At 51.2% G+C, this 21308-nt stretch overlaps 7 protein-coding genes across 7 annotated transcripts; 5 read left to right on the forward strand and 2 right to left on the reverse strand.

Moving 5' to 3' along the window:
* Positions 1–411: 411 nt before the first annotated feature.
* BGZ61DRAFT_423967 (WD40-repeat-containing domain protein) lies at positions 412–4899 on the forward strand (the record flags this gene model as incomplete). The annotated part of the gene is made up of 3 exons (XM_046243582.1): positions 412–789; positions 836–2740; positions 2795–4899. The coding sequence occupies 3 exons, from the start codon at positions 412–414 to the stop codon at positions 4877–4879; spliced, it is 4368 nt and encodes a 1455-aa protein (XP_046101754.1). The 3' UTR covers positions 4880–4899.
* A 252-nt stretch (positions 4900–5151) lies between these two features.
* Positions 5152–5574, forward strand: BGZ61DRAFT_534531 (uncharacterized protein; the record flags this gene model as incomplete). Its single annotated transcript, XM_046254157.1, has 1 exon — positions 5152–5574. The coding sequence occupies one exon, from the start codon at positions 5152–5154 to the stop codon at positions 5572–5574; it is 423 nt and encodes a 140-aa protein (XP_046101755.1).
* Positions 5575–7796: 2222 nt separating this feature from the next.
* On the forward strand, positions 7797–8330 carry BGZ61DRAFT_317792 (uncharacterized protein; the record flags this gene model as incomplete). The annotated part of the gene is made up of 1 exon (XM_046238894.1): positions 7797–8330. A coding segment is annotated over one exon (534 nt), but the record flags the coding sequence as incomplete, so codon positions are not given.
* Positions 8331–8686: 356 nt separating this feature from the next.
* BGZ61DRAFT_318176 (WD40-repeat-containing domain protein) lies at positions 8687–11988 on the forward strand (the record flags this gene model as incomplete). Its single annotated transcript, XM_046238899.1, has 2 exons — positions 8687–10180; positions 10237–11988. Coding segments are annotated over 2 exons (3246 nt in total), but the record flags the coding sequence as incomplete, so codon positions are not given.
* Positions 11989–13116: 1128 nt separating this feature from the next.
* Positions 13117–17750, reverse strand: BGZ61DRAFT_480125 (uncharacterized protein; the record flags this gene model as incomplete). The annotated part of the gene is made up of 4 exons (XM_046249157.1): positions 13117–13245; positions 13392–15952; positions 16006–16952; positions 17017–17750. 4 exons carry the CDS (start codon positions 17748–17750, stop codon positions 13117–13119), a joined length of 4371 nt encoding a protein of 1456 aa, XP_046101758.1.
* Positions 17751–18287: 537 nt separating this feature from the next.
* BGZ61DRAFT_534534 (uncharacterized protein) lies at positions 18288–19151 on the forward strand (the record flags this gene model as incomplete). The annotated part of the gene is made up of 1 exon (XM_046254158.1): positions 18288–19151. The coding sequence occupies one exon, from the start codon at positions 18288–18290 to the stop codon at positions 19149–19151; it is 864 nt and encodes a 287-aa protein (XP_046101759.1).
* A 24-nt stretch (positions 19152–19175) lies between these two features.
* On the reverse strand, positions 19176–19939 carry BGZ61DRAFT_58686 (uncharacterized protein). Its single transcript, XM_046256461.1, has 2 exons — positions 19466–19939; positions 19176–19418 (listed from the first exon to the last, which is right to left on the reverse strand). The coding sequence occupies exon 1, from the start codon at positions 19882–19884 to the stop codon at positions 19495–19497; it is 390 nt and encodes a 129-aa protein (XP_046101760.1). The 5' UTR covers positions 19885–19939; the 3' UTR covers positions 19176–19418; positions 19466–19494.
* Between the last annotated feature and the right edge of the window lie 1369 nt (positions 19940–21308).

Consider the following 21308-nt stretch of genomic DNA (forward strand, 5'->3'; position numbering starts at 1 on the left):
AACAACATTGAAACGAGGTCCAGCTGACTCTTGACACCTGCAGAGGCTTCCAGCTGCCTCTGCGAGCACCATACGCGCAATGTCCAGGCGCTGCGTCTACCAGTTCACATCACATCGACCCGTGCCTCGCCGACAGACTCGTCGTCTAGCTAACGGGAGAACAGCATGGGGGCCTTTCTCGACAAGTGGAAGAAGAAGATCAAGCGCGATGGTTCACGATCGGCCTCGCCTCGCCGCACCACCTCCCTCGAAAACCATCGGCCCGCTATCATAGCCGAACCCTCATCGGCAAGCACCCAACGACCGATCGACAGCACAGCGGAGAATGGAAAGAGTATCGAAGTCTGTGACGGGCCTCTGTCTGCCACACTCGAGAATCAGGACCATGGTCCTATCCCGAACGCGGGCGAGATGGAGACTAATGTCGCCTCCGGACGTCCGGAAAGACTCCGAGAGAGGCTTTGGAACCAGGCGTACGACGGACTCAAAGCGGACGAACCGGGAATAGTCGATGCGTTCGAGAAGCTGCTTTCGACCGAACTCCAGAATAATAACCGTGATACCCCTCCGAGGGCAAACATCATCGCCTCCACCGCTGACGAAAGACGCCCTCAGATGGAGAGCCTCGTCCAGGTCGGGCTGGACAGGACGGCCAAGGAGGTCGCCATCAAGCAGAAGGTCAACGTCGGGATCCAGGCGGTTAGCATGGTAAAGGGAGCCATGGACAAGGCGGTTCAGGCCGCACCGCAAGCCGCTATTGCCTGGGTCGGCGTATGCTTCGTCCTTGAGGTCAGCTTACCTTCCTCGATTGCGGCCGTTTTACTAATAGCGACAGGTCCTCTCGAACCCGCTCACTGAGCCAGGTATCAATCGCGAGGGTGTCACCTACGTCGTGTCGAGGATGGACTGGTACTGGAATCTGGTCGACCTCCTACTCGATAAAGGTGCTAGCCCACCGTTAGCAGAGCTGCGAGACCAGCTCGAGAAGCACATCATCCAACTGTACCAGAAGCTTCTTCTCTACCAGATGAAGAGTGTCTGCCTTTACCACCGGAGCCGCGTTGCTGCCTTCTTCAGAGACGTGATCAAGCTCGACAATTGGCGCGGCCAGCTCGATGACATCAAAGCAGCCGAGGCGGACGTCCAACGCGACTCAGGGCAGTACAGCTCACTGCAGGCCCGGACTCATCTTCAAGACATCGCCTCTACCATTCGCCGCCAGCAACAGGTCCATTACGACGAGGAGGACAAGAAATGCCTGGACGACCTTTACGAAACAGACCCTAGCCATGATAAAACGCGCATCGAGGACACTAAGGGCGGCCTCCTTCGAGGCTCGTACGCCTGGATCCTGGAAAATCTTGACTTCAAGCAGTGGAGAGCGGATACTGAGAGCAGACTTTTCTGGATCAAGGGAGACCCTGGAAAGGGTAAGACGATGCTCTTGTGCGGAATTATCGACGAGCTAGATAAGGACCCCTTACACCGACCGTCCTACTTCTTCTGCCAGGCCACGGAGCAGAGGCTGAACAACGCGACTGCTGTGCTGCGCGGCCTGGTTTACAGCCTCGCCCGCCGTCATCCGTCACTTATATCGCACGTTCGCAAAGAATACGACGGAGGCGGCGGCAAGCAGCGCTTCGAGGGCAAGAATGCCTGGCAAGTCATGGACAGGATTCTCATGGCCATGCTGAAGGACCCAATCCTGGGTAGTGCAGTTCTGATCGTCGACGCCCTCGACGAGTGCGACGCCGGTCGAACACAGCTTCTGGATTTCATCATACGCGCGTCCGCCATCTCCCCTGCCAAATGGATCGTTTCTAGCCGTAACTGGCCGGATATCGAAGACAGACTCGGTATCGCAGCCGAGAAAGTCACTCTCTGCCTCGAGCTCAACGAAGATTCCATCGCCGACGCCGTTCACGCCTACATCCGGTATAAAGTAGACGAACTAGCGCGACTCAAGACATACGATGAAGAGACTCGCCATGCCGTTTCTCAGCACTTCACCAACAAGTCCAATAACACGTTCCTCTGGGTGGCGTTGGTCTTCCAAGAACTGGTGGCCCCGGATGTCCAGTCCTGGGAGGCACTCGATATCTTAGAGGCCCTCCCATCTGGTCTCGAGTCCCTCTACCAACGAATGATGGAGCGTATCAGCAAGTCAAGGCATGAATCGCTGTGCAGACAAATACTAGCCGTTGCGTCTGTCGTATATCGTCCCATCACGTTAAAGGAGATGACCTCTACCGTTCAGTCGCTTGCCCGTTTCGCTGATAATCTTGCCGCCCTAGGAAAACTCGTCGCATTCTGCGGCTCTTTTCTCACGGTGAGAAATGACACTATCTATTTTTTGCATCAATCAGCGAAGGATTTCTTACTAGAGAAGGCATCGGACGAAATCCTGCCGCACGGCATCGCCGACCAACACTACAATATGTTCCGAGGCTCCCTTGAGGCTTTGTCCAGCACGCTCAGACGCGACATCTACGACTTGCAACACCCCGGAATTTCCATCGACGACATCTCTCCACCGCACCCGGATCCTTTGGCCCCCGTGAGTTACGCATGTATTCACTGGGTTGATCATCTCCGCCGCTCAGGGCGAGTCGAAGACCAAACAGCGCAGTCTGTTTACGAGTTTCTCAAAGCAAAGTACCTGTACTGGCTAGAGTCGCTCAGCCTCCTGCGCAGTATGTCGACAGCAGTATTGGCGATTCAAAATCTTGAGCTTTTCATGGTATGTCCAGCATGAATCGTCCTGTGCGTTGGGACTTGTTTAATCTTCTTGTAGGGTAGGGTAGGTCACCGAGAACTTATGGAGCTACTTCATGACGCTCGCCGATTCACTTTGTCTCATAGAGCTATTGCGGAGATTGCCCCGTTGCAGCTGTACGCTTCAGCTCTCATTTTTAGCCCTACAAAGAGCTTGTTGAGGAACATTTTCCAGAATGAAGCGTCACAATTGATCAAGAGATTCCCAGTTACCGATGCAGATTGGAGCCCATGTCTGCAGACGCTGGAGCCCCACGGCGGCCCGATCTACTCGGTGGCCTTCTCGGCAGACGGCCAGCGGCTCGCGTCAGGGTCACAGAATGGTACTGTCAATGTCTGGGATAGGCTGGGCACATGTATAAAGAAGCTCAAGGGCCATAGTCACCGAGTCCGTGCTTTGGCCTTCTCGGCAGATAGCCAACGGCTCGCGTCAGGGTCGAGCGACGGTACCATCAACGTCTGGGATGCGGAAGGTGTGTGCGTACAGGCACTTGACGGTCACAAAAACTCGGTCATGTCAGTAGCTTTCTCTGCGGATAGTCAGCGGCTCGTATCAGGGTCGTGCGACGGTACCATCAAGGTCTGGGACGCATCAGGCGCGTGCATACAGACGCTCAACGGCCACAAGGACGGCATCGCATCAGTAATTTTCCTCATGGACGGTCAGCGGGTGATATCACGGTCAGAAGATAGTACCGTCAAGGTCTGGGATGCAACAGGCGCGTGCATACAGACACTCGAGGGCTACGATGGCTCGACCTCGGTGGCCTTCTCAGCAGACGGCCAGTGGCATGCGTCAGGGTCGAGTGATGGCACCGTCAAGGTCTGGGACGCAGCGGGTGCGTGTATTCAGACGCTCGAGGGCGAAGACGGCGACTCATACTCGGTGGTCTTCTCAGCGGATGGCGAGCGCCTCGCATCTGGGTCGCGTGATGGCATGGTTAGGGTCTGGGACGTGTCGACGGGCGCGTGCGTTCAAACCCTTCAGGGCCACCACATCATTGCCAACTCGATGGCTTTCTCAGCGGACGGCCAGCAGCTCGTATCCGGGTCGAGTGATGGCACCGTTAAGATCTGGGACGTGTCGACGGGCGTGGACACACAAAAAACACCCCAGGCGCACCGCGGCGTTGTGCGGTTCTTGACCTTCTTGGGAGATGGCGAGAGGCTTTTGTCAGGGTCAAACTACGACAATACCATGAAGATCTGGAACGTGGCTACGAGCGCGCGGACGCAGACCTTTGACGGCTGTTTGGTTTGGTACAACTCTACAGCCTCCTCGGTGGATGGCCAGTGGTTCGCATCTGGGTTAGGCGACGAACGCACCGTCAAGGTCTGGGAGGTGGCAACATGGACGTGTATACAAACGCTGGAGTGCCCTGGCTTCAACTATCCGGAAGGTGGCCCGTACAATGGCGTCAAATCGGTAACCTTCTCGGCGAACGGCCAGTGGCTTGCCACCGGGTCGGGCCGCTTCACCATTAAGATCTGGGACGTGGCAACAGGTACATGCTTACAGACGATCGAGACCCAAAGCTACGAGTACTCGCTAGCTTTCTCAGCGGACGGTCAGAGACTTGCATCGGGATCACTTAGTATGATCAAGATCTGGGACGTGATGACGGGCGAATGCATACAGATGCTCGAGGGTTCTCTCGAGTTGGTCGAGGGCCCTCTCGCCATGGTCCACAATCTAGCCTTCTCGGCGGACGGACAGTGGCTCGCATCGGCGTCGCGTGGGGGCATCAGAATCTGGGAGTTCATGACAGGTGCTTGTGTACAGACCCTTGGTGTCCACCGAAGAATTAATCACCTTAGATTTGATGAAACAGCTAATACGCGGCTTTCTACTAATGTTGGTACACTGGCTCTGGATCTATCATCGATTGGCACGCAACCACTAGCGAGCTCTGTACAAGGGCCCCTTTACTACGGCTACAGCATTGGACAGAATGGAGCCTGGATTATGAAGGGTTCAGACAAGTGGCTCTGGCTTCCGACAGAGTATCGTCCTGATGTGATGGATGTCGTTGGGTCAACTGTTGCGGTTGGTTGTGCCTCAGGACGTGTGTTCACAATCCAGTTTGTATGTAATGATAGCTAACGGCATTGCTGTAATGATACTGATTTATATTGGATCCGTTACGGCTAAATGGATTAATGCAATATTGTTCAAATCGATGATGATTATGTTGATGCTTCCTTGTCCCGGTCATCCTGGGACCGGCCGGAAGAGGGTTATCAGACCCCCTTCTAACCAAGGTAGTAGGGAAGGGCATCCGGGCATTGTCGCCGACTTTACTGCACACCCCCCGATTGGGAAAGATCTGATGAAATGTTAACTTACTTACTTACCCGCGCATGTTTCTGTATCACATGCCCGCAATCAATTTTGACTTCACCCTCCTCAAACTCGAGGCGGGCAGCGAGTTTAAAGGACTCTACGACTCTCTGTCGCCGAAACGCATCAAGGAAGCCGAGCAAGGCCAGCACCATATTACTGCCCGTCAGCTTGAGGCCCTTTTTGAGGTGGAACTCCCCTCCGTACCGAATCTCATCTCCAAGTATGGTAGAAGAGTTTCAGAAATTTGCTCAGACCTCAAGACATCTTCCAAGAGCTTCTCCGAGGTGAGTATATTTTCGAGCCAGGCTGGCCCTGATGGGTTGAGCATCTGGGCTGGGGCTACATCAGGCTTTGAGGCTATTGTAGCCCATTTGCTTGCCTATCTCCTTGCAAGAATTTGGAAAAGTCATGAGGCGATTTCACTCTGGGTCGAGATTGTGGAGAGAAAGAAATAGGAAATTTTAGCGACGACGACGACTTCAGCTGCCTCGGTCATGGCCGCCCAGCAAGCTATTTCACGACAACAGCTTGCGAACTGGGATGCCAGCTCCAGATATTGGCTTCAAACCGCGGACAGGGTGAGAAGGAACCAACACATCTAGCTAAACTTGATCATCAACAACCTCGCACTGTTGGTAAACACATCTCGCGACCCGTAGAAAGGTGTCATACATGTGTGGATCTCGGACTTGTAAAGCTTAGAGCTCCTTGTCCAAGGAATTCTTCAGCGAATTCAGAATTGAGACGTCCTGCTAGCAATGTCTTCATGGCACATCTATCCTGGCATGGAGGTTTTGCTCAAGAAAACGGCTGGCGTTCATCGACACGAGCTCATGAACGGGTTCGTGGTGACCATTTCTGCCTCCGGTTCGTCTTCAAACCGGTAATATGTGTTTTGGCTTGACACTTTCCCGGATCCGCTCCCATTCCCTGCCCGTAGCGGCAGAGCGCCGTTGCATTCGACACGAGCAAAAATAACAATAGGAGAGTTTTATGTTGTTGTCCTCGGTATCACCACTGGGCCCGCGAAGAAGTGGAGGTGTTGCTGGCTTAGCTGAAGATACTGCAACCTTTACCTCGATAGAGAATCACAAATCATATTCGTAAACATTTATAAAATAAAACTTAATTATATTTAAAAGTTATAAATCAAGAGGTAGGGTGCCCTAGTACACACATACCCAGAGGGGGGACTAGAAGCTCAACAGTAAAAGAAAAAACACCAACAATCGTATTAACAATATTAAAAGTTATAAATAATATCAAAATAAATTACTTTTAATTTTTCTAACTATTATTCTTTGAATAAAATAAATATATTATCTGTATTTATTGTTGATACTATTGTTGGTGTTTTTTTTATTGTTAAACTTCTAGTGCCCCCTCTGGGTATATGTGTACTAGGGCACCGTAACCTCTTGATATTATCTGTATTATTAATCTGATTATTAGTATTCTTTTTTACTCTTGAGCTTCAAGTCATCTCTCTCTACATATATTACTAGAACCTCTTCATAACAGAGAACTCCCGGCCGGGCTGCAATCGAGGCCCATGGTGAGCACTTGAATAAACCATATAGATGTCTGGATAAATGCCTGTTTCTGCTAATACTAGGGTTATGGGGCTTGAGTGAAGAATCAGTGAAACCCAATTAAGGAATGGATTCCGGAGCCATATGTAAGATTGCGGGGTTGCCAAGCCAGCTGGCAAATTCACGCGCCCGTCGATTTTCAGCTCTGCTCTTTCAGAGCGAATCAGGCGCTGTTTCAACCTGGTTATTACTAATGGCGATAACCAACACTCATTACCAGGGGCGAGAAGGAAAGCCACAGCGGCTAAACGTGTGTGCTGACTGCATGAAAGAAGACTGGTTGGATAGATGCATCAAGCAGACAGTCAGGCTCCGGAGAAAGGGTGGGATGACTGCAGGATGGCTGAATTGCGTGTCTTGGCTAATAAGAGGCATGATTGGACAAGCTCCGTCTCTATCGGCAGTTGGTGGAGGCGGGTTAGGGTGAATGTGCATCACATCAGGCTGCAACGGTCCACGAGGTGCTTCAAGACGCTCTTTGAGGCACTTGTTAGCCCCTTCGGCCAGTTCAATCACGGCAATTATGTGCCCAGATTCTTCTGACTCTTTCTTCTGCATTCTGTCGGAAAGCCACCGCCCCATAACCCCAGCATCTACATCTACGCGGCGCTTATAAAAGTGTAATCACAACGTTCCAAGGCATACATAATCCGCGGTAAACCCATTCATTCGATTGGTTGGTTGAAAAACCCCTCACCATTAAGTTATGCTCACTTTCAGATATGGACGCCCTCACTCCCCAGCATTGATCTCTTGTCTTTGGTCTCGCTTCTCTCAAGCATTTTCTGCTTCTTCTCTGCCGGCACATACAACATCTTGTCGTTTTTTGTATTGCCGCCAAACTTCACCTGTCGCCGCTCTATTCTTGACGCACCTCGTTTCTCTTCGAAGGAAGCCTGCGAGCGCCTCGTGGCGGACAATCGTGCCCGTAAGTTATACAACCATATTACGTGACCCGCCGGTGAATCACGACACATACTTCGATAATAGATAGGGTAACAATAATCCACCAGGTGATTTTTCCGTCTTTTTGAATCCTGACAAGCCGGCTACAGTCAGTTGAACACCGAAGCCCGCAACAAACCATGTCAGGAATCGAAATCTTTGGCCTGCTCGCAGGCATCGTCTCCGTCACGGAAGTCATCATCCACACGTATGACGCAATCAAAGATTTCTCGGGTCTACCCGAAGCATTTCACACAGTGGGAAAAAGACTCCCACTCATTGAGAAAACTCTTCAGGACGCGAAACGCCAAGCCAAGGAGTCCAAAGACCCTGAGGACTGGGAAGGCGAAGACCCTGAGGCGCTGAAGACTCTCGTTGAGGGCTGCGGCGAAAATATCAATGACTTGAAGAACATCTTTGAAAAGCTCTCCCGTTCGAAAGGGAAGTCTATTCGCCAAGCGTATACTACGCTTGTCATCGGAATTGGCAAAAGAGGACGGGTCGAATCATTGATGGGCGACATTCTGATGGATGTACAGACATTGACATCCTACCGCGTGTTTAAGACGGCAACGCAGGACAAGGTCGAAGAGTTGAGGAAGGCCATACAGGAGATGAATCAGGTTGATCCTTCACTTCCTGATTCGCTTTTCGAGGAGAAGACCGCAAGCAGCATCCATTACGGCCATGGTGACATCAAAAACTACAGTTTTTCTGGCTCCAGCACACAGACCAATGTTTCTGGGAACATGAGCTCGTACAATGCGAAAGGAAATATGACCATCGGTGAGAGCCCCAAATCCAAGGATTCTCGGAAGCAAGGCGATGGAGTCATCGGGCGGAAAGGGGATAGATATAATCACGGGGAAGATGAGGATAGCGACTGACCAGTGGTGAAATAGTAACCAATGATCCCCTCCAAGGTTCGTTGTATTTACAGTGATCAACTCCACGTGAATAATCGTGATTTCCCCTCCATCATTGTAGCCCGTTAATAACAAAAGACAATTTAGGTGATGGAGATAACTATCGTTTCCTTAAAGATCTGTGTGTTACGGACCCTGAAGACGACAAAGCGTGCATCGAGGATAGCAAGGGGCCCGAAGGCCGCCTCCTCCGCGACTCGTACTCTTGGATCCTCGAAAACGACGATTTCAAGAAATGGCGTGACGGAGAGAGTCGACTACTCTGGATTAATGGTGATCCCGGAAAAGGAAAGACAATGTCCATCTGCGGCATTATTGACGAAATGAGTCCTTCCACAATGCTGAAGGATCAGAATTCCAACACAGTACTGTCCTATTTCTTCTGCGACGCGAGCGACTCAAGCAAGAACACGGCGACATTGGTATTGCGCGGTATACTTTACCTCATTGCTAGGCAAAAGGAATCCTTGATCCCTCAGATCATTGGCAAATATCGGACTTCTGGACAAGAGCTTTTTGAGGGCAGGAATGCTTGGCTGGCGGTGCGCAACATGATGAGAAATGCCTTGACAGAGCTACGCTCTCAGAAAACCTACCTGATTATTGATGCGATTGACGAATGCAGGCATGAATGGGAAAAGCTTCTGCGGTTCGTCAAGGAGACATACTGTCCTCACGTTAAGTGGATTGTCTCCAGCCGTAATAAGCCAAACATCGCCGAGGTTCTCGAAACTGCTCAACACAAGGTACGGCTTTGCTTGGAGCTGAACGAAAGCGCCGTCTCTACAGCTGTCAACTCGTATATCCAGTACCAGGTGGATGGCTTGGCTAGAAAGAAAGGATACAATTGCAAACTGAAACACGCTGTCCAGCACCACTTGTCCTCAAAGGCCCAGAATACGTTTCTCTGGGTGTCCTTGGCTTGCCAGATGCTGGAAAAGACTTTCAAATTCGAGACTCTGAGGAAACTGGAAGACTTCCCACCCGGGCTCAATCCTCTTTATGGGCGGATGCTCGAACAGTTACGCAGCGACGAAGAGCACCGAGTGGACCTCTACCAAAAAGTCATTTCTCTCATGTTGACGGTTTTCCGGCCCATATCCCTCGACGAACTCGGGGCTTTGGCGGATTTTGCCGATGACGCGTGTGACGACCGCTCATTGACCGAGATCATAGGACTGTGTGGCTCGTTCCTGACGCTTAAAAGACGAACTGTTTCTTTCGTGCACGAATCGGCAAAGGATTTCCTCATGAATTCAACCGAGGACTTTCGCAATGATGGAAAAGAGCAACACCATCTCATATTCTTGAGGTCACTCCTGATCATGTCAAGGTCCCTTCGACGCGATATCTACGGCTTAGAATCAGCGAAACCGCCGGATAAGAACCCGCTGGCTCCGTTGCATTATCCATGTGTCTGCTGGGTCCTTCACTTGAAAAACTGTGCCTCCGGCGCCCAAAGCCAGGAGATTGCGGATAATGGTCCTCTTGAAAAGTTTCTACGCCAGCATTATCTTCATTGGCTCGAGGCTCTCGGCTACATGGAGGACATCCTGGCAGGGTTGGTCGGAATCACAATGCTGGAGGATATCCTTCAGGTATGCTGGGGTAAAGATTCCTATGAGCAGAGCCCTATTCACTGACACTGGTTTAGAGCCACACTTCCCAGCTTGCCAAATTAGTCCAAGATGAAGCCCAATTCCTGCGATACCATAGAGGGGCAATTAAGAGGCATCCTCTTCAAGTTTACGCTTCAGCTCTTCTCTTCAGTCCAACCCGCAGCATCACGAGGGAAATCTATCACGAGGAGAAGCCGAAATGGATTATTACAAGCTCAGCCATGGGGGAAAATTGGAGCGCATGCATCCAGACGATGGAGAGCGACAGTAGTGATATCTCGTGCATTGCATTTTCGCATGACGGCCAACTCCTGGTAGGAGCATGCAGGGATAAAACAGCAAAGATTTGGCATATGATCGGAGGGGAATGCATCCGCACCCTCAGCGGCCATACCGGCCGTCTTACCTCCATCGACTTCTCAGGAAGTGATTTCCAGATTGCCTCGGCTTCAGAGGATCACACCGTCAAGATCTGGGACGCGGAACGGGGAACATGTAAATGGACACTCCAAGGTCATACAGATGTCGTCGACTCGGTTGCCTTCTCTCAAGATGGTAGCTTGGTTGCATCCGGATCTGCCGACAAGACGATCAAGCTCTGGGACCCCAAAACGGGAACTTGCAAACACACGCTTCACAAGCATACTGAAGGCGTCAGGTTGGTTGTCTTCTCCAGAGACGGGCAATACCTTGCATCTGCATCAAACGACTTCTCTCACGTCTGGGACCTGAAGAGCGAAACCTACCGCCTAATATTTTCCCGCAGTCACGATCATTTCAATCCTCTCACATTCTCACCCGATGGCAAATTAGTCATGATTGGATCCCGGAGAGTCGAACTCCTGGATCCAGCCACAGGCAAATTGATTAATGAGATTGATATCAAGGGTGTGACACCCGTCAGTTCGATTGCATTCTCACGCGATAATAACCTGCTTGCGTCGAGTTCTTGGGCTGGCTTTATCATCGTCTTGGACACAAAGACTAAAAATTGTGTGCAGAGATTTGAGGAAGGCGCCGTATCAGTTGCCTTTTCACCAACCGGCCACTTGCTTGCATCAGCCCAAGGCCCAAGGATTAAAATCTGGGACCTCGCCATCAGTACCTCGGTTCAAGCAAAAAAGGTGCAACGATATTTCGACTTTCGTCTTTCTCACCACATCTCATGCTCTCCCAATGGTTCTTGGGTTGCGGCGTTACTTGGCGATATGACGGTGAGACTGTGGGATTCCGCGACCGGGAAATGTCGACACACATTCGACTTTGTCGCGTCTAGATCCGCAGTCTTCTCACCAGACAGTCGCTTGCTGGCTATATTCTTCTGGCAAGTCATCGAGGTCAGGGACGCAGCCACAGGCACGAAACTTCACTCGCTCAAAGACGAATATATTTCAATTAAAATGGTCGCATTCTCTTTTGACAATCGATGGCTCATATCGTTATCTATGGAAGGCATGATGAACGTCTGGGACCTAAAAAGCGGCGAACGCATTCGGAAATTCGAAGCCTTGGGTCGTAACAATCGATCGCTTGTATTCTCTCCCGATGGCCGTTACCTGGCAGTTGGCTCCGATAAAAGCATTGAATTGTGGGATCCGACCAAGTGGCAACACAAACGGACATTCAAAGGGGCGGTAGGCGCGCACGCCATGGTCTTCTCCAATGATAGTTGCTGGCTTGCATCATCAGCTTCCTACGGTTTTCATGTTCATACAGAGATCAAGATCTGGGAGGTGGAGGAGGGAAAATGCACGAACACCTTCCAGTCTGCCAGAAGTTTTGTTGTACAAGCCTTCGATCAAATATGCTTTCATATTGAAACGACGGCAGGCACATTTGAGCTCGATCGTGGCTCATCACAAATGCACCTCAAGGGTTACGGACTGGCCCCGGACTATCAGTGGATTATTTGGGGTCAAGGGCGGTCAAGTGACAGATATCAGTACGTACTGTGGCTACCACTAGAGTATCGACCGTTTCACTTTGGCTCCCATGAAACAGCGGCTATTATTTTTGGTTCCAAGCTGGCAATCTGTCGCGAGTCTGGCGAGGTGTTGATTGTTGAATTTGAGCCTGACGGTCCACTAACACGGTCAACAAGTCAGCAACAAAGAGCGCCCTTTCCAACAACTGTGCGCGGCCATTTGGAACCTTTTCACTTGCATAGAACACTCTCGCCGTCTCAGCGGCGTCTGTCTGAACCTCATTCTCTCGATTGATTATGGCATTGGACTCCAGACTCAACTGTGCAGTTGCACCACACGCAGCGTGCGTTGCCAGTGAAACAACCCCACGGGACTAAGGCCTCCCAGGTCGGCTGCAGCAGCTATCAGCTTGACCACCTGGATGTATGGATCCGTCAGAAGGGGCCGAACAATGCCGATCAAGTTTGCAGCTTTAGGTCCAAGGAAGAGACTGAAGACAACTTCCAGATAGCTGTATGACTAGAATAATAGAGACGCTAAATAAAATAAGTGACTGCTCGATTTGGTAAATTGGGAAGTCTCGCTTCTTCCTACAGCCTGACATATATGATGCGGTAGATGTTGGATCTAGCTGCGAGACGCCCTTTATCATACCTTCCGTACCTTAGTGTTAAATACATGGACAAATCCAATAGACCTCCCTTCAGTGGGGATATCTTCGAGGCATAGCTAACCTTGCTGTTATTTGAAGGCACAGCATTAGGCGATGCTCGTGAAGCAGCAGTCGATGTATCTCATGCTGTGAATAGGAACGAGGTTGAGAAGTCAAAGCTTCGAGACAAATTAACACTTAGGCATGACGCAGATGATGATACGAATACTCGTGTTGGTAATGTCTCGGGGTTTTGATGACCGAAGAGGACTTGATATTGCGCAAAGCACAGCATATCATTATTACCAGCTATGCTTTCCTTATCTGCGGTTGCTTGATTACTTCCTCAGTGACTCATCACATATACCGAATTTCAACGTGCACTCTAGATGATATTTAGCGGACACAGTACTATCAGCCTGACTGCTAAGCCCCGTTACTACAAGGGAAAAAATAGAAGTCATGGACTGGATCGTGGCAGATATAATATTCCGCGCGTTAAACACCTTGTTTAACAGTATTACCCTGAGGGCCATGTCGTTCTCAGTGCCTGTTATATCAAAAATGTCAGAGCTGTGAATCCATCGTTGCGAAAGCGAGAGGCTTTGCTTACCTTCCGCTCCCACTTCACAAGGAAGGTGAAGCCAGTGCAGTCCTCGTCTTTTCCAAAGAGGACGCGTTCTGCCTCCCTATACAAGGGCTCGTTTTCCCCTCTCCCAGCCCTGGCAGTTATCTCGTCCATGTGCGCCACTAGGGCACTGGAAATGTCTTTTAGGAACATCCCGAGTTGCTCTATTGGAGCCCCAGTCGCTTCCAAGATGAATGTCAGTCTTTCCATCCGCTCGTCTTCTGACGTCTGGACAAAGATGGTGGACAGAAAACACAGATATAAACGCTCGAAGATGGTGCCGTCCCTTTCTTCCTCCAGCATTTGCTCACACGCCTTCACGCCAACATCTCTCTCGGCGTCTCGTTGGCCGAGGTTGAAGAGGGAAGCCGTGATGGTCTTTGTTAGACTGCGATCGTATCGGATCATGGCAAGCTCAACGAGCCAGTTGAAAGCGAGCGGATGACACTGTCGTCCCGGAATCGGTTCTCCGCCATAGTGCAACAGTCCGTTCAGGATCGTGAGGAGGAAGACCCGGTGTGTTGGGGAATTTCCTTCGAAACTGCAAAGGGAGTACGCTTTCATCAGATACTCCTGACACTGGACCGTCTTGTCCAAGTTGCCGGCTGCCCATGCTGCCCAGTTGAATAGTACGGCTAGCTGGAGTTCCTTGCCATTTCGTACCTGTCGGGACTTGGAGAACAGTCCCGGCTCACTATCGCGAAGCAAATTGATGGTCGTCTGCAGAAGCACCAGCGCGTTGGCCCAGTCTTCCTCCTGTAGCGCCCCTTGGGCCAACCCGACCAGCGTCTTGACTTGCCCGTCTTCATCGCCGAGCTCTTGCAGTTTGCCGAGATTGCTAATTAGTGTGGAATCGAGAGCCATATTCATGCCGCCCAGAGGCATGGACATACTCAAGAAGTCAGTAGCGGTGCTAGGATGAACATTCTGGATTGCGGCCGAGTCCCCTTGGCTCAAGCCCATCAAGGAGGAGAAAGATGGAGCGGGCTGGCGGTAGTCCTCACGACAGGCGTCGTACAGTCTCCCTATTTCCTGGGTGTGTCTGGACAGTATTGTGACCGATTGTTCTGAAGCAGGTTGGGCACCTTGATTCGCATTGGCTAGTGAAACAAGTTCAGAGAGCATCCTAGACGTCGCCAGACCTAATTGTCCCATCGTGTCTGAAGGAGATGATGTCGAGAAGTTGTTGGTCGCTGCTTCGAGCTTCGCCGCAGCAGACTCCAGGTCAGGCCAATCTTGCCCACTGAGTGATGCCAGAGACGAGAGCAATTGGATTTGTCCTGCCATGTCGAGGACGTCCTGGTCAGTCACATCCTGCGAAAACCAGATACTGAAGCCTTTGAATAGACTCTCCGTCTTGTTCAGCTGGCGGTGGAAATCATCAGATGAGTCGCTTCTGAAAAAGTAGTACCGGCTTAGCGCCAGCGAGCCGACGACGGCCGTACGGGCAGAGAAGCAAGAGTCCCCGTTGACACGTTTCCTTTTGCCCACCAGCTCCATGTGATGTCTGTAAGTCAACTTCCAAAAGTACGTTATGGATGTCCGGTCATACTGCGCCAGATACCGCTTCACGAGGTCCACGAGGAGAAGGCGCTTCGAGTTGCTAAATCCCGGTGGAGGGAACGGTATAAGCTCGCCGGCAAATTGTATCAGGCGCCATGGCATTGCATCGTCCCAGCGCTTCGGGCCCCGGTCAATGCAAATCCTGACAGCTGAGTAGCAATTCAGGAAGTCTTCTTGCAGGACCCGGGCAGCTTTATCGGGGTAGGCTTGCGGGCTGGATCCAATACCGAGCAAGACGCTGCGCGGGTCTTCGGCCATCCACGTCTCGCTCACTGAGCGGTATTGCCCAAGGAAAGCCTCGTAGGCTCGTTCCAGACTAAGTAGAGGCTTGAATTCTGGAAGCTGTAGGATGTGGTGCAAAGTGAAGGGCAGAAGGGGATGCACCGACCAATAGACGTCATCGTGGTCGAAGATGAGCCCGTCGTTTCGAAGGCTACTGATGAGATCCATCCACTCGCGATAACCCCCGGCCTGGAAGGGTAGATTAGGTGATACCCCCGAGAACAAGGTGTTCATCAGCAAGCCCAGCTGCGTATCCCCAAACGGGGCTGGAGTCTCCGGGAGAAGACCGAGGGGAACAAGCCTCTCCCGAAGATGGTCGGAGGACTTCCGAAGGCGCCTTATGTTGGTAACCAGCGAGAGAAGGGCAATTCGCTCTCCATTCGTTCTCAGACTAGCAAGTCGAGACTTGAGATAGTCCACCAGCCTCCTTGCAGAAGGATGGGCCTGCAGCGCCTCGAAGCCCCCGCCAGACACGAGCTTGGTGAAGACAGTTTCGGTGGTGGCGTCTAGGTGTGTTCCCAGCCAATTGCCTGTCATGACCGCCAGGAGAGGGAGGTTTCCGGTGATTGCCATGCATTCCTGGAAGAAGGCTCGGTCAGAGGCCGTCTTCAGATCGAATGTCCTCCGCGACTTGGCCGTAGCCAGAGTAAGTTCGTGCGTCGCATTGTCACTGAGAGTTCGCAGTTCGAGAGGTGGGAAGTCTGCTCTTGTTAGCGGACGAGGCTTGGACTAATAGTAAATGAGTTGAGCTCACCCAAAGTAATCTCATTCCATTTGCCGAGGGCAATTACAACAAAGGACTTGTCATCAATCTGTTGGAGGAATTCGATCAAGTCTTTCTTCTCTTGTTCGTCCATGCTTGAGATCTGCTGGTCTGCCTGGTCGATGACGAGGAGGCATCTGTTTTCGTTCACCCATTTGAGTGCTCCTTGAATCAGCTGATCTGAATTGAGCTGGTCAGAGCTCGCTTTGATATTGGCCTGTTTATGGATGGTGCAAGCAACTGAAAATGGCGTCAGCTTCCCGGGCTTGTCGTGCCACAGCACAGCGTCGATGAAGTTTGTAGCCTTCCACCAACGAGACGCGTGTTGGAGAAAATGCGTCTTCCCGCAGCCCACCATGCCCGTCAACTCGATTATGTTGCTTTGCAGCGTCAAGGTCGTCTCTACCCGAAGGAGGTCAAAGTCTCTTCCAACCATTACTGTTCGGGGTTCATGTCCAAGCTTGTCTCGCGAAGTTCCGAGGGCCATAGCCGCCGCACCAGTACCCGCCGGCAGGATGGAAGACGTGTCAATTTGTATATCCTGCTCGTATAGAACAGGAATGAGGTAGTCGTCCACCTCCACTTCGACTGATAGCACTGCGGTTCTGGTTCTGATGGCGTGGAGTCGGCGCCTCGTCTGGTACATTGCTGAGAAGGGATCCATTCTCGAAAGAAAGAGATTCCTGTACAGGTGCTCCAAGAGTGGAGGTGCCGAAGAGGTTAGGAGTTTCTTCCTCATTCCCACGACATATGGTATGCCCTGTTGCAGGAGGGCGGCTGCGAGATCTGCCGAAACTCCATGACCAGCTCGGGCCGAGTCACATGCGTTCATGATGACCATAGACACGTTGTTCTGGACTAATAGTTTTCCGATCCGTTTGGAATCGACGAGTAAAAGGTGGCCGTTGTCGTCCTTTGATAGGAAGCTCAAATATGACCTTATCCGGGATTGATGTTAGTATAGAGTCCATAGCGGACAATTATCTAATATATAGCACTTACGTCTGGTTCGACACTGATCCATGACAGTCAAAATGAACTATCGTCGACGCGTCCGGGTCAGAGTTGTCCTTTAGAGCACGCTTTAAGGCATTAAAGGTGCCTGGACGGACGAGATGTAGTGTCGTTTGCGCAGAGTCGGGAAGCGCTGTGATGATGCGGGACACCACTCGCGAAACCAACGTGTAGGAGACATCCTCCTCCTCGTCTGTGATGCTTCTTGCGGTGAGCAAAAGAAGACGAATCTTCTTTCGGGCCGCAAGAGGGAAAGCAATTGGGGCGGCAGTCTGTGGGCTGCCAATTTGCCTGCGGATAAAGATCTTGGCCTCGTCTAGATACTCGAGAGACTCCCAGTGGATACGGTGCAGAGATCCTTGGCCAGGTGGTGCCGTTATCAGCAGAACGATAGGTTTGTCGACTGTCCCAGCCGGCAGGACGGCGTAGATAGACTCGCGAAGCTGCCCAAACAACTTTCGCGCGTAGTCGGCAATCTTTCCGTGAACTTTGACGGCCCTTCCCTTCTCGAAAGGCTGACTCAACGCATACTCCTCTAGAGCCCATTGGAGGTCCTCCTCATCGATGTCGGTGAATGGGTCTGTCAGCTTGGCCGTCGCCAGACTATCGCCTCTGCTTATTTTCAACTCCCATGAGCGCGTAGGTACGTTGTATGGAGGGAGATACTCGATGGTCACCCCAAAGCGATCAGGCACGGAGGACTCTTCCATTGATAGCGACATGGGATATGCCCAAAGATTCGTAGTAGATTGCAATGCAGACTCTAACAACGGACTGAACCGAGAATAGGTACTAGAGAGGAACTAACATATAGTGGACTCTCCTCAATACTAAAGCTCGGGAGGAAAAGAAACCGAAGGCTGCGGCGACTGCAACACCTTCCAACCAAGGTCAGATGTTGGCCCCTTTTCTGTGCATTGCTTTCAAGTAGATTTAGGCCTAGACTTTACGCCACACGCACCTGATTGCGTTTGATGCGTCTGATTGGCACACTCTCCCATGATTCCCGTCACACACTGAGTTTCAGTGATAGCTCCAACCTCAGCCGCACGACAAGCCAGGCCAATGATGTGCGCAGAATTAGCCGCTGCTCTTTGCTTTTCTCAGCGCCCTAACCCTTTCTCAGCTCTGATTTACCATCCCAGCGCCGACAGCCTCAAGTTTGTAGGCTGCCTCCATAATCATCTCGTTCTGAACAGGCAGCCGAAGCAGCCCGCATCGCCAACCGGTAGTTGAGAAAAGGCATATTTACTCAAGCCATGAAGAGACGAACTTGGGCTGTCTTCGACGAGGACATTGCAGCATCGCAAGGTCTGAAGCTTCTGGGCTGCGTCGTTTCAGATGTCCGCCGTCCGTTGGACAACTTTTGTCCAGCGCTCGATGCAGCGAAGACTCTGGACTACGATGCCACCTTGGACGTCAAGAGCGAGCCGAATCTGCGACTATCTCTCAGCGCCATCAAATCGAATCGTGCCGCCGCCATGCTGGCGAGCCTTCTCAACCTTGAAATCAGCGCAGAGCAGGAAGAATCCTATGAGTTGACGACGGCGCTCGCAAAGACGTTTCAAGTGCAGCAGCACCAGAATCTGTGGACGAAAACTCTCAGCGCGTATGGCGACCAGATCCGAGCCTTCGCCCGATCGCCGGCGGGCCAGAAAGGCCTCTACTTCTTGGTGGGCATCAGAACGGCGATGCGCCCAGAGATGACTCGTACAAACATAGATGGATCTGGACACCGCATCGCCGCCGACACGTCGGTTTTAGAGCAAGCTATGGGCGTTCCTGTTCCATTAGCCGGCCAGCTGGGTGTCGATCTCGGTTTCACCACCACCCAGTCTACCCTTCTCTCATCGACCCGTCGTGGCGAGCGAGCCTTTGCTGCCGAGTACTGCAAGCTGAAGTGGACTGCAAAGGGCATCGTGCTGGAGCCCAGGGGCAAGTTGCGTCTGCGCCGGGAGCTCGTGCAGGGGGATGTCGTCGCCTTTGGCAAGAGAAAGCTCGCCTTCTCGGGCGGCGCAGATGGCGATGACGAAGATGAAGAGAGTGACGAAGAGAGCGACGACGAGACGGAAGAAGACAACGAGGCTGGGAATGAGGCTGGTATTGAAAACGTACTTATGTGAGAACTGCATGCGTTTGAGCAGCTGGTCGGCATGACTTGTATTTAGACAATCCATCCAAGAGCTACGAGCGGCGGGCATGAGCGACTGCACTCCCCTTGGTAACAGTACACACTTCACATCTCAGGTCTAGACTAATTCTTTATTTTCTATCTCGTCGTGTCGGTCAACGCATCTCACGATCCGTACAAAAGTGTTATGGAGGTATGGATCTCGGGGTTGCAAAGCGTAGAGCTTCTCGTCCAAGGAATGCCTCAGCGAATCTATAGCCTGATTGTCTGTTAACATAACCCTTGTATGTATGTTGAAAAACTTACCAAATAATCTCATGAAAGACCCGGCTTTGTTATCGTTGTGCTTCACACATTCCCGCGGGCCAGCAATTGGTGAGCTCTTGGCACATGAAACAGTCAACATCGTACCACTGCCCTGGTGACGTTCCAGTAAAAATCATGTCGCTGGGCGCATTGTCGTATAGATAGCATTCGCCGGAATCCCAATAGAATGTTTGACAGTTTTGCCGCCAGAAGCAGAATCCAGCGCATACAGTGAGACTCCAATCATCGCCGCCTTTGACGGGAATCGGTGTTCCTGCATTTATTGGCGAGCTGTGTTTGCCGCAGACGAGATGTAAACTGTCCACCTTTTGTTGGCAAGTCAGCGAACAAGGGCCGGCCTGAGCAGTGGTTGCGAGCAGCGATGCGAATGCCGCGACCAAGATTTTGCGTAGTGACATGGTGTGTGAAAGCCGAATGGACCGGAAGCGCCTGAGACCTACAGGTGAAGAGGTTGCTTTGTTTGATCTGGTACATGTGAGCTACGGTTGGGGTGTGTTGCACCCTAAATATTGGTGGCTGCGCCGCTATCGACAAACTAATTACGGAGAATCCGGTGGATTAACTCAGTCCACAGTTAGTCAACGCCTCTAGGGACATTAGTTATTCAATAACCCTCTTAATCGGATTTTCCCCTGAGAATCTAAGGGTCTAGAACCCAATTAGACCAGGAAACCTGCACTAGCGCCCAGCCATTTCATTTCATCGACGTACAGAGTACAGAGTACAGGTGCAACCATAAGCTTTGAGAAAAAACCTCAAACAAGGTTACAAGGCCGTGCTACACAAAGGCTCGTCGTACGAGATGTACAAAGGACTCGCCAGCTGGTCCCCCACATGCTCTCTCACAGGATAGACCGCCAAGCTGCGAGAGACAGAGTCTGAGTCTGTTCATGCCTCTTGGACTGCCTTGTATCGTGATTTTAGATTTGGGGCTGAAACATAGCCTTACAACGCTGGGTGGCGTTGTCGGTACATAGCCTGAAGCGAGCTGAAAATTGCAACAATAGTAGGGTGGCGGGGACCTCAAGGTAGAATCACGTCCAGTAGACGCTCTTTAATGAGATTGAGAACGAAGAAAGACGCGTGGTGATGCAGAGGGAAACGATAAGGCGTCAGCAGAGGGTCTTGCGTTAAACGTGAAATATTGTGATAGGGCCAACGGCCCACCTGGGGTTTAATATAGGAGCAGAGGCCGGTAGGTAGCTTAGGAGGCCCCTAATCAAAGCGTTGAATCTGTCTGAAAACAAGACGGTATGTTTTCTTCTGTTCTTTAGTTAGTACAATACCCCTAGTCTTAATACGCTCCTTACATTATAACTATTATAACAGTACTTATGGATATTTTCTCTTCTTCTTCTTCTTCTTAGTATTTTAAGGCCATTAATTCATTGCTCTCCTGATATTCTGCCCTCAAGAGACTGCTTTTTTGGTGTTTTTCTTATCTCTTATCACTCTCTTCAGCGCCTACCCTACGGCCGGATGTGGTCTGTACTAAAGACCTCTCCCACTACCAAATTATATACTCAAGTTCTCCTTGTCGATTATAATGAGCCTGAGATCCCCTGCCGAGGAGCGAGAAATCCCGGGTCCATCAGAAATATTGACCATAATACAACAAGGCTTCACAAGGGCCACACTCGGGCTGTACTGTCCAAGTGTACGTCCATAAGAACTGTGTTTTTTTGACCTTGTGCCGGCAACTTGCTCACCTTGAGGGAGCAGACAGAAGTTAGATTAATAAGAGGTAAAGTAGAAGTTCGGAATTCGGACTGGCAGATTCGGGGCCCGAGCTACATGTACGACATCATCGTAATACCACATT

Source organism: Ilyonectria robusta (genome assembly GCF_021365365.1).
Source record: "Ilyonectria robusta strain PMI_751 chromosome Unknown BGZ61scaffold_15, whole genome shotgun sequence".
NCBI classification, from domain to species: Eukaryota; Fungi; Ascomycota; class Sordariomycetes; order Hypocreales; family Nectriaceae; genus Ilyonectria; species Ilyonectria robusta.